At 62.8% G+C, this 11,299-nt stretch overlaps 1 protein-coding gene and 1 long non-coding RNA gene across 3 annotated transcripts; one reads left to right on the top strand and one right to left on the bottom strand.

Annotated features, from left to right (window-relative positions):
* Positions 1-98: 98 nt before the first annotated feature.
* On the bottom strand, positions 99-9,931 carry E4F1 (E4F transcription factor 1). 2 transcript variants are annotated; one of them, XM_045874733.3, is made up of 14 exons: positions 9,676-9,931; positions 7,132-7,283; positions 6,039-6,144; positions 3,580-3,773; positions 3,339-3,459; positions 3,030-3,182; positions 2,759-2,928; positions 2,201-2,410; positions 1,865-1,973; positions 1,491-1,708; positions 1,034-1,232; positions 814-956; positions 683-745; positions 99-596 (listed from the first exon to the last, which is right to left on the bottom strand). In XM_045874733.3, the coding sequence occupies exons 1-14, from the start codon at positions 9,839-9,841 to the stop codon at positions 240-242; spliced, it is 2,361 nt and encodes a 786-aa protein (XP_045730689.1). In that variant the 5' UTR covers positions 9,842-9,931; the 3' UTR covers positions 99-239. The 2 variants fall into 2 exon arrangements, with proteins under 2 accessions (XP_045730689.1, XP_064448432.1); XM_064592362.1 differs by having other exon boundaries at positions 1,865-1,970.
* On the top strand, positions 6,158-7,973 carry LOC135364523 (uncharacterized). The gene is made up of 3 exons (XR_010411782.1): positions 6,158-6,521; positions 6,799-7,101; positions 7,839-7,973. It is a non-coding gene; the product is annotated as an uncharacterized LOC135364523 (long non-coding RNA).
* Positions 9,932-11,299: the final 1,368 nt, after the last annotated feature.

The raw sequence follows: 11,299 nt of genomic DNA, 5'->3' as shown, positions 1-11,299 counted from the left end.
GGCTGGGGGGCCCCTGGGCAGGAGGCGGTGCGGGGGGCGGGCGGGCAGGCAGGGGGCCGCCACAGGGGAACCTGCCGGGGCAGTGGCATCACAAGTAGTGGGTTTTCATGTTTTATTGTAAAGCAACAAAAAACTATTTACACTCGCACACCCCCTCTGAACACCTGCATTCTGTGTTCCCTCTTCTGTGGGTCCTCGCCCCTGCCCAGCCCTGCCCCGGGAGCCTGCGGGCAGCCAGGCTAGACGATGACCGTCTGCACCTCGAGCTGGCCCTCCGGTGAGGCGATGACCAGCTCGCCTGCGTGCTCCAGGATTTCAATGTCCTCCGATGAAACCATGGTCACAGTGGCCTGCTCGGCGCCGTTTGCGCCCGCACGGGCCGTGAGTACGGTGCCCTCGCTGATGGCCGAGGCCAGCGTCATGGCCACCTGCTCTGTCAGGCTCTCTGGCGTAGCGATGGTGATGGTGTCGGCCGAGGCCGCCTCTGGGCCCAGCCCCGCGTCCTGGTCCACGGTCACGTTCTGCACGATGATCTGGTGCCCGGCGCCGGCCTGGTGCACGATCTGCTGCACCACCTTCATGATGCGGCTGTCCACCTGTGGGCGGCTCGCGGCTCAGCCGGCAGCTGCGGGGAGGGCACCAGGCCGCCCCTCCGCCCCCCAGCCCTCCTCCAGCCCCTCACCTCCGTCTGGGGGCCCTCAATGATCTCTGCGGCTTCGCTAGTCTCCGCGTCATCCGCAGTGGCCTGGGCGGGGGTCAGAGGTCAGCCTGGCCGCTCCGAGGCCCGCCCCGCCCCAGCGGCCCCGCACCCACCTCGATGATGTACTCCTGGGTGTCGGCCACGACGGACGAGAACTCCACCAGCACGGTGTGCGGGTCCTCGGTGAGTACGGTGGCGGCTGCCGCAGGACTCTCCTCGGACACCAGCAACTCCTCCACCTCCAGCAGGCAGCCCCCTGTGGGCGGGGCTCAATCAGCGGGGCGACTTCCCGGCCCTCCACCACCCCCCTCCCCGGCTGCCCGTGGCCCTGACCTTTGGTGCGCAGGTGCCGGTTGAGCGTGCCGTGCTCCGCGAAGCCGCGGCCGCACCTGTAACACTTGAAGGGCTTCTCACCCGTGTGGTGCCGCACGTGCCGCACCAGGGAGCCCTTCTCCCGGAAGCCTCGGCTGCAAAACGGGCACACGTGCGGCTTCTCCTCCAGGTGTGTCCGGAAGTGCACCTGCTGGGCATTCTGTGGGGCCCCACCATCAGCGTCCACCTGGCCTCAGCCACGGCTCAGCCCGCACTCTCTTGCCCCCCGCGGGCCAAGGGAAAGGGCCCAGGGGCCAGGCAGGAGGGGTGAAGGCCCTCGTGGTCAGGAGAGACTAGGGGCTGGGGGAGGGCAGCGGCTGGGAGGCAGGGAACATGGCGTGGATCTGGCCTGGGGCAGGGGAGCCGGTGGATTGGGGGGCGGGGGTCAGATGGCAGGGTCCAGGGCCTGAGGGCCCACCTTGGTCTTGTAGCACTTGCCACACTCGGGACACGGGTAGGGCCGCTCATCGGAGTGGACACGCCGATGGCCACGGACGTGGGCAATGGTCTTGTAGAGCTTCCCGCAGTCTCCACAGCGGAAGCGGCGCTCGTGCACGTGCACCTCCTGATGCTTCTTGAGCAGGTAGGCCTTGGGGAAGGCCTTGCCGCACTGCACGCATGTGAACGGCCTTGGCCCTGGGGCCGCACACGAGGTCAGGCCGGGTCCACCCCTCGAGGGCCCCCTGCCTGCTGCCCACCCAGGGACCAACCTAGCCGCCCACCGCACACCCAAGGCCCATCCCGGCCTTCTGCTGCCCGGTGCCCCACCCCCCACCCTCCCCCGCCACCCACCTGCATGGCCCCTTTTGTGGGCCTCCAGGGTGGCCACTGTCGGGAAGGTCTCACTGCACTGAGGGCACGGGTGGGTCCTGGGCACAGCGGAGGCCCCACTGGCCACCTGCTGGGGGGGGAGGGGCACAGCACGCCTCCAGCACCTACTGCAGGCTGGACCCCAGCAGTCCCAAGAACAGACCCGTGGCACCCCCCACCCCGCAAGCTCCATCGTGAGCCCTGAGAAGGCAGTAAACAGGGAGCACAGCAGGGAGGATGGCTGCCAGGCTGGGGTGGTGCCCTTGTAGCCAAGGTCCAGCCCCCCTCGAAGGAGCACGCCGCAGCGCAGGCACCTACTGTCTCCACGGGTTCCACCTCCAGCAGTGGCAGCTCTGGGGGACCGTCTCCCAGGGTCTGGGGACTGGGTGCGGCAGGAGGGGCTGGCTCCAGGGCCCCCTCCTCGCCGGTGACACGCTCAAGGACAATGCCGGAGTTCTGCATGGCTTGGTGTAGCAGGTTCTCACGGCCACCCTCGCTGGAACAGGGAAGCTCCTCGGGGTCCAGGGGCTGTGGGCAGGCAGAGGGAGGGAAGCTAGCCAGGCAGCCTGGCACACGGCACCCACTTGTACCCACTGCACAGGGCAGGCCCCACGGGGCCTGGGGAGGCACCGTGCACATCCAGAGGAATGCTTCGGGGAACCCCATAGCCCACTCTCCCCGCCCTCACTCTCCCCCTCCCCCCCAGCTCCCCGTCCCTCACCACCCCGTGGCGTGCCACTGGCATCCCACCTCCCCTGCCACCAGACTGAGCACCAGGAAGGCGGACCAGGTCAGTCCTACTCCCACTGGAGCCAGTGACCAGAACAGAGCCTGGCACTGGGCAGACAGAGGCCACTCCCCCCGGCCGGCCCGCACCTCTGGGGCCAGGGTTTTCATGCCCAGGGGAAGCTCTTGCATCTGGACGTGGACTTCGTGGATGACAGTGCCCTTGGCATCTGTCACCAGGTGAATCACGGGTGAGGTCTCCATAGGTTCGCCCGTCACCGATGAAGATGGGACCGTCCCCACAGTGGAGGTGCCAGACCCTTTAAGGCAGAACGAAGAGAATCCTTGAAGAAACCCGCCCAACCAGGGTGGCCCCCAGGCCAGGGCCAGGGCCTGGGCAGGGAGCCCCCACCTCGCTGACCTGCAGGCGCGTCTTCTTTGCCAACAACCACATCCTTGCTCATGCTGAAGCGGATTTTTTCTGTGCACGGGGTGAGAGACTTCAGGTGTCGGGTCAGCGCACCCGACTCCCGGAAGCTCTTCCCACACTTGGCACACTTGTAGGGACGCTCATCTGTGGAGAGAACAGAGTCGGCCCCGGGCAGGGCCAGCAGCCTGAGGCCCCGGGGAAGGCAGGCCCGGAGCCACAGCGTCACGGCCAGCCAGAGGCCGGGGCCCCAGCAGGGCCCGTGGCAGTACGCTGGGCGGCCCCCGTCCCCGCCTGGCTCACCTGTGTGCCGCCGGTGATGCCGGATGAGCGAACCCTTGGTCCGGAAGGAGGCCCCACACAGCTTGCACTCGTGGTCCTTGCGGCTGCTGTGGGTGACCATGTGGGCCTTGAGGATGCTGCCCTGGGGGAGGGGACGAGTGGGGCTCAGGCGCCTCCCGGGGCAGGAGGGGGAGGAGGCCCGGCCCCAGCAGCCGCTCGGCCCCCCGCGCAGGGCCGGCCCGCGCGCGGCCCCAGGGCTCACCGTCTTGAAGGTTTTGTGGCACAGCACGCACACGTAGCGGCCGTGCTCGTTGACCAGCAGCTTGACCTGAGCCTGCTCGCCCTCCCCACTGAGCCCAGGGCCCTGACGGCTGGGGCTGCCTGGGGCTTCTGCCATCTCGCCGTCCCCCGGCTCTGCCTCAGCAGCCACAATGACCTCTTTGATGTGTCCGCCGCCTGAGGAGAGAGGGGTCAGCCGCGCCTCGGATCCCTAGCGGGGAGCACTGCAAGGGGGGCAGGGAGGGGGCAGCGGAGCTGTCCCAACCACCTACGGCCCCAGTGCCTGGCACCTGCTCCACGAGGGGGAGGTACCTCCTCTGAGTCTGCAAAGCTGCCCGGAGGAGCTCCAAGACCCCAGAACGTTCCCAGTGGGGAGACCCAGCATGAGCACCAGTGCCCCCTCCTAAGCCAAGGAGCACAGGACTAGATGTGGGCAGGGGTCCTGCCACCTCGAGGGACAAGCGAGGGCCAGCACGGAGATGGGGGGTGGACATCTGCCCTGCTCACGGCACCGGCTCCCCTGACAGGTAAGGCGGCTGCCTCTGGGGATCCCTTGCTGTGTCTCGAGGCAGGGAGGCTGGGGACGCATCTGGGAGCATGAATGAGTGCTCCCGAGACACCTGGGACTGCCTGAGGAAGGAGGCCGGGCTTTAGCACCTCTCACGTGTGATGAAGAGATCTGACAACGTGCAAAGCTAAGCTGTAAATACACATCACGATTTCTGCTCCTAAATATGACGTGTGGGGAACGGTTGTAAAGCCACCTCTTAGGAACCATCTCAATCAGACGGGCAGAGTGTTTTGACAAGCCATTCTCCCAAACAAGGGAAGCACCGTGACTCAGAAATAATTAAGGGCATCTCTAGCCTCTGCCTTGGCTGACGTGCCTGATGATCTATCTTTCCTCCGCCCCAGAAGCCAACTTCCAAAAGGACGGGGACTTCTGCCAAGCAAGAACTTGAGATAGAGTGTGGCGTGACAGAGAGCGGACGGAGGGGTCAAGGAAGGAGAAACATGGCTGCCCTGAGTCCAGAGATGAAATGCAAGTCTGTTTGCAGGGAAGAGGCAGGAGGGCCTGGTACGGGTACCCCCTACACAGCCCCCGCCCCCTGAGGCCCCTGGCCCGGCAAGAAATAAGATGCTCCAGTCCTAGGATACCAGCAACTGGCAGTTTAGAACTCTAGCCAACCTGGACCAATAAGCAGCTAACACCAAGAGGACATTTGGGGCACCCAAAGGGGCAAGAGAGACAGGAGGTGCCGGAGAGGAGCTCCCGGAGCTCAGGGCGGAGCTGCTGAGCAGCAGGTATGGGCCGGCTGGAGGCTGCGGTGCTGGGAAGGGGCCTGGCTGGCCAGGGGTCTGGAACCTGTGGGTGCCGGCCGAGCCCAGGGAACTTGTTTTCCCGTATGACACCACTCACCCCAGAAACCAAACTCCATGCCAGGGCCATAGCGCAGCCCCACCTCCCCCATGACAACATTCCTGTCCCGGAGTGGCACAGGCCAATGTCCCCGTCCACAGGAATGTCAGACAGCATGGAGATGGGGACAGGTGTCCTGCTACCTCCCTGAGGTGGGACCTTGGCAGAAAGGCCTGCTCTGACATTCCCCTCCCTGAGGTCTCCATCTCTCTTCCTGTCCCGGCTGGTTCCCAGCACTTCGTAAGGCCAAGTTCTACCTGTTGCCCAAGCCCGTATCCTGTCAGGCCGCCCACTCTCGCACCTGCCAAGACTCCTGCCCAGCAGACCGCCAGGTAACAACCATGGCCTTCCCAACTTGGCAGCAGGCCCCGCCCAGCCTCCCTCCTGCGGGGCACACACCCAGCTGCTGGCGGCCCTTTGAAGGTTCCCCCTTCCCAATCCAGACCTGTTGACACCCCTCCCCTACATCAGTAGAGCACTTTGACTTAAAAGGAGCCATCAAAGAGGTTGACTTGGCTCTGTATGCTCATAAAAGCCAGGTGAGAATCAGGGCAGGAGTCGCCACCCCCACATGGGAGGGGACAGCAAGCTCAGACAGCAGGTCAGGACAGAGCTGGAGTGGCAAGTGCATCCCATGCATACCCCAACCTGACCCATCAGAGCCGACCGTGGGGTAAGGAGCAGGAACCGGGGGTGGTAGAAAAACAGTGAAGATTGCAGAAGGACCAGGGAAAAAACTGCAGAAGCAACCAGAGGAAACAGCCAGCTCTTGACTACGCACAAAGTGAGGACTCTGAGTGCAAGCGGCATGCTTCCCCTTTCCTGGCAGGGCAGGGCCTGGTGCCTGGTGCTCAGCCCTGAGGGCCTTAGCCCTCCTCAGGCAGGCCTTGCTCTCAGGAGAGCAGAGACACGGGCAACAAGGGTCCCTAGCCTCTGGTACTGACCACTAACAGCTGATAGGTCAGCAACAGCTGTGCTGAGAGCCACACGTGGACAGCCACGGTGGGACCGTGCTGGCTTACCGACGAGGTCAGATGCGTGGCTGATGTCTGCCGTTAAAGCGGCTGCCTCCACCACGATATGGGCCACAGTGATGGGCTCCTCCGGGCCTGCCGCCGCTGGCACCACCTGCCAGGGGACAGAGAGGACTCATCTGCGGGGCTCCGGGGCTCCCTTGGCTTGGAGAGGACAGGCTTGGGTTTATGTTCATGCAGGAAGGCTGTGGTGAGGCCTCTCATCCCCCCCCCCCCCCCCCGCAACATCTCTCCTGTCCCTGCTCTGAGCCTGACTCCTGCCTGGTCCCTCCATCCCAGGCCTAAGGGATCAGCCCCATCACTCAAATGCCTCTGGCCACCATGGGCTGAATGCAGAGCCCCAAGAACCTATGTGGAGGGCTCCAGAAGGAAGTGGCCAGCGGCCCAGGCCTGCGGCTCAGCTGGCTGTGCAAGGATGAAGGTCGGCACACCCACCAGCCCCAGCCAGGGTATCAAGGGAAAGAGCCCCAGGTATGTGGGACCGGGGGTCTTCCTGGAGGAAAGGGCACCACTGGGAGAGGCCAGACAAGGGCACAGGGTCAGAATGAGGCAGCTGTGAGCCCTGTGACTTCTGGGCCACTCTGTGATGACCTGAGGCAGCTGACATCTCTCAGAATCTCCTTTCCCACCTCCATACAATGAGGATGACGGGAATGCCACCCTGAGAGGGTACTGTGGGCCCTAATGAGACCATGCGTGTAGCCAAGCATGTGCGCAACACCACAAAGTTGGCCATTTTTATGACAAGGTGGCAGGACCCCCAGAGCCACCGTTGTGGAATCCAGAGGAACTGTGTGTACAGGGCAGGAGACAAGCCCTGAGCCAGGACAGGCCCTGAGGTTCCAAGAAAGGAGGGACCTCAACTGCACGGCCCGGCCAGAGGCCACTGAGAAGGCTGGACCACCCTGAGCACCGCCAAGCTCTTGGGGGCCGGGCCCAGACCCTCCCTCGTGCATGAGCAGACACCGGCCTCCCGCCCAGCCCCCGAGCCACAGGGAACCCGCCGCACCCACCCCCTCCAGCCGTCAGGGGGCAACGCACACATGCACAGGTACGTGCGGGGGGGGTGGGGGGCGCCCACCTCCTGGGCCAGCAGCGCGCCAGCGGCACGGGCGGCAGGCAGGGCCTCCTGGGGGGCCCGCTGGCACACTTTCTGGAGCTTGTGCTGAACAAAGTCTTCCAAGGCAGTGAACTCCGCTTGGCAGCGGCCACATCTGTGCACATCGTCCTCATCTGCAAGAGCCTGTGGTCAGTGGGGCTCGGGAGGGCCTCCAGGCCTGGGTGCCGTCAGAAGCGGAGGCAGCTTCCCCAGCCCTCCCAGAGGGGCTGAGAACACCCATGGAGGACTAGGGTGCCAGCCCCCTTCCTCTGGAGATCTGCAAAAGGGGCACCCACCCCAGGCAGAGCAGCATCCAGCAAGTGGTGGCCCCAACCATACAGTTAGTTGTGTCCAAAACCCCCACTTCAGAGATGAGGGGACAGAGGCCCAGCGAGCAACTAGGAGGTGGAGGGATTCGCCCACACCAGTCTGGGGACAGTGGAGGACCAGGGATTAAGACTTCTGGGCTATCCATGTGCCCTTCGGCACCTCAGTGACCATGTCTGGGTCCATTTGCTCATCATAAAATGGGCCAATGCAGTGCGTGTACGGTGCAGTGGGGATCAGTGGGCTAATGTCCACGGGGCTCTGGCTGAGAGGCCAGCCCTCGGCAAAGACAGAAGAGGCAGGACACCCTGACCCATAACCCTTTTTCCTCACTGACTTGCTGCTTTGCTGTTTCTGAACAGGCAGGAGCTCCCTGTTCTCCTGAAGACACTCAGGGTTGAACTTCCCACAGGGGCTCCACACCCCAGGAACATCACACCGAGCCCCTCACCATCTAGGCTGACCAGCCAGTGCCTGCCCCAGGTCCTGCAGAAGACACTTCCCACTCACTGAGTTTCTACTGGGTGCCAGGCACCTCCCTGGGGATGTCACCAAATCCAGCCAGCACCCTGGGGAAATAAGGATGACTATTCTCATTCCAGAAAAATGACTTGAGATTCAAGGCCACCCAGTTGGTGAGTGTTAGAACCAGAACCTGAAGCTGAGGGTCTACTCCAGATGACCTGCCACTTGCACAAAGGGATGGGAGGATGTCCCTTGTGCTTCCATAAAAGTCCACCAGTTCCCAGTGCCTCACTTGCAGCCCCACATCAAGGTCAAACCCAGGCCTGGCACAGAGAAGGAGCCCGGTCAACGTCTTCTGAATTAATGAGCAAACGAAAGCCTAAACCACAGCCATGACTGACCCACAGAAGACCACAGTCCCCTCCAGATGGCTCACAGTCACAAGCCAAGCACTGAGGTGTCCACCACCCTCTTAACCTTCCCACCTCGCTGGCCAAGTCTGACTCAATGCTGCCGATGAAGGGACATGCCCCGCCCACACAACACCGACAGGGCAAGGGGCGAGCCCAGCAGGGCACAGCAACCTCCAAAGAGATCCCTCTCCAGGTTGGCACTGCCCCTAATGGTCCTGCCCTTCCCCAGCTGGAATAAGAAGGAGCAAGAAAAAAAACGTACTGAGAATATGAGCTCTGTGGAGAGAGGGACTACCACCCCAGTAGCACCAGCCAGCCCCCTCCTCTCAAGCCAACCTGGAGAGCTGAGGATAAAGACCCTCCTTCTGTCTGAAAAGCTATCCGTGCACCTGTGAGCCAGCCCTGGGTGTGCACTGCTCTCAGCGGGTCACCACGTACTCTACCTTCCTTGTCACCACCACTGGAAGGCTGCAGAGCCCAGCAGTTAGGGGACCTGGCTGAGGAGTCACACAATCCAGTCCTTGCTACTTACTAGCTGGGTGACCTGATCACTTTGACATCTTTGAACCTCAATTTCCCTCATCCACAAAATGGGAATAACAACAGTAAGAGCCTCCAGGGTTGGTTTTAGGATGAAAATGCCAAGGCGGGGTAAGTGCCTAACACATTACTAGCAGCGACAACATCCTCCCCATTTTGTAAGGGGAAAGGGAGGCTCACCTGCCCAGGATCAACTAGCCAGAAAGCGGCAGGTCTGAGATGAAGCTCGCAGGCTGGCTGCAGGGAGCACCGGCTCACCACCACTGGGCTCTGCTGTCTCCCCAAGGGCCAGCCCGGAGCCCTGGAGCCCCGAGGCCCCGCCTCCCCCCCCCCCCCCCGCAGCCTCCAGCTCCACCCCAGCCAGGGCTCTAGAGGCCCGTCAGGTGCAGTGGGAGGGGGCCCAAAGGAGAGCAGGGCCGTGCCCAGACAGGCGAAGACGAGCCGGACCGCGGGCCTGAGGGGCAAGGCTGGCCGTGGAGGCGGTGGCAAAGGTCTATACGGGCAGCCCCTGAGGCTTGACCACCTGTGAGTGTCCGTGAATGGGCACCGAGGCCCACGGGGTGATGGGCGCCCCGTAGGAGAGGCCCGAGGGTCTGAGGAAGCCGGCGGGGGGGGGCTCGTGGAGGGCTACACAGGACCCCCTTGGGGACCCGGGAGGGCCGCAAGGAACCAGGGTCTGGGACGGTCTGTCGCGTCCACAGCTCAGGCCATCGGGGCTGCCTCCAGCCAGGACTGAGCCGTCCCCACCCCGGCCGCGCCCGACCCCGTCAGGCCCTGTTACCTTCCTCGCTAAAGGGCGCCGGGAGGCCTAGGAAGCCACCAGGGGCCAAGGCCGCCGCCGCCGCCGCCGCCGCCGCGACCCCGCCCTCGCCCGCCTCCCGCCCGGCTTCGGCCCGGGCTTCTGCCGTATGCGCGGCCGTCACCCGCACTGCCATCGCGCCCTCCATGTCGCAACGCGCCGCAGGAAGATGGCGGATTTACGACCGTGTCGTCATAACAACGGGCCGCGCTGAAGGGAGCCAGAGAGAACGACGAGAGGAGGACGACGAGGCGGGGCCAGGTTCGTTTGACAGACAGGCGGCGGGGCGGAGTCTGAGAGGAGGGGCCTGGAACCGCAGAGGCGGGGCCAGACTCCCGGAGAGAAGGCACGGGGCGGGGCTGCTCGGGGGCGTGGGACGGCGGAGCGGACAGACAGGCGGAAGGGCGGGGTCAGAGGCGCGCCCTCAGGGCGGGGCTTGGTGCGGCAGGGTCTTGGCCACGCCGGAGGGGAGGGCTGGCTTCCCCGAGCGGCGTCAGGCGGGACAGAGTCGCCGGATGGTTGAGGCTGGCGGGCGGCTCGCTGGGCACGGCCCCGGCTCCGACAAGTAGTGTGGTGCTTACCGCCGTGGCCCCACCGCCTCGGGTCAGAACCTCCCTTGCTGGTTGCCGGGTCCCAAGGAAGACCCCGAATTGGGGTTGGCTCTCGGGTAGCTTCACTACCCCTTTTACACTAATGCATATCTTTTAGATTGTAATAAATAACGTAAGAGTCACCACTAGTGACATTTAGCGCATTCACAGTGTTGTAGGAGCATCACCACCATCTAGTTCCAGAACCTTGTCCGGAAAGGAAAGGAAACCTGTCCCCTTAGCAGTCACTCCCGTTCTCCCCTACTTCCAGCCTCTGGCAACCAGTTTCTGTCTGTGTGGTTTGCCTTTTCTGCACATTCTCATATAAGTGGAATTACATACGTGGGCTTTCCTTTGGCTTGTTTTGCTTAGCATAATGTTTTCCAGATCCATCTATGTTGTAGCATGTTGTAGCATGTTGTAGCATGTGACCATACTTCATTTCTTTTTATAGCTGAATAATATTCCATTATCTGGATAGACCACAATTGATTTATCCATCGCGTTTGGGTTGTTTCCACCTTTTCTACTTATTATGAATAATGCTGCCACGAACACATGCAAATTCCTTTTATTCTTTCTAAGACAGTATTGAGTTAGCTCTTTGAAGCTGAGCACTGTACAGGATTCTTTCATGTAAGGTATCAATCATACCCATTTTGAAGATGAAGAAACTGGGGCACAAACTGATAGGATGCTTGCCTGAGGGCAGACTGGAGACTCAAAGTCGGTCCAGAGCCATGGGCTGGAAACCCACAGGGTGTGCTCTCCCGGCTCAGTTATTTTTTGTGATCCAGCCCGGCGCTGGATGCCAGAGATTCAGATGAATCAGAACGGGTTTCCTCCAGGAAGGCTAATCTCCAGGGAAGACCAGGTGGAGACACAAGGGCCCGGGCAGAGAGTGGGCAGTTCTGCCCTGGGAAGGACACCAAGCAGAGACTGTCTTCCTGCCGGGGCTGCCCAGCTGGGGCCCCGAGGACCCTTGGCCTGGCAGCAGCAGCGATGTATGAAGCTCA

The sequence above is a fragment of the Mirounga angustirostris genome, unplaced genomic scaffold (assembly GCF_029215605.1).
Source record: "Mirounga angustirostris isolate CCGP_5_RB_7025 unplaced genomic scaffold, mMirAng1.0.hap1 SCAF_5, whole genome shotgun sequence".
Classification (NCBI taxonomy): Eukaryota; Metazoa; Chordata; class Mammalia; order Carnivora; family Phocidae; genus Mirounga; species Mirounga angustirostris.
This window is presented reverse-complemented; position numbering and strand designations above follow the sequence as displayed.

Excerpts from the sequence above, each read along its gene's own strand:
- E4F1 (XM_045874733.3), bottom strand. The coding sequence starts at position 9,841 with ATGGAGGGCGCGATGGCAGTGCGGGTGACGGCCGCGCATACGGCAGAA. Across the intron at positions 2,411-2,758 it reads TGAAAACCCTGGCCCCAGAG|CCCCTGGACCCCGAGGAGCT; the intron begins GTGCGGGCCGGC and ends GCCTGCCCACAG. Across the intron at positions 957-1,033 it reads CCGGCACCTGCGCACCAAAG|GGGGCTGCCTGCTGGAGGTG; the intron begins GTCAGGGCCACG and ends CCCCGCCCACAG.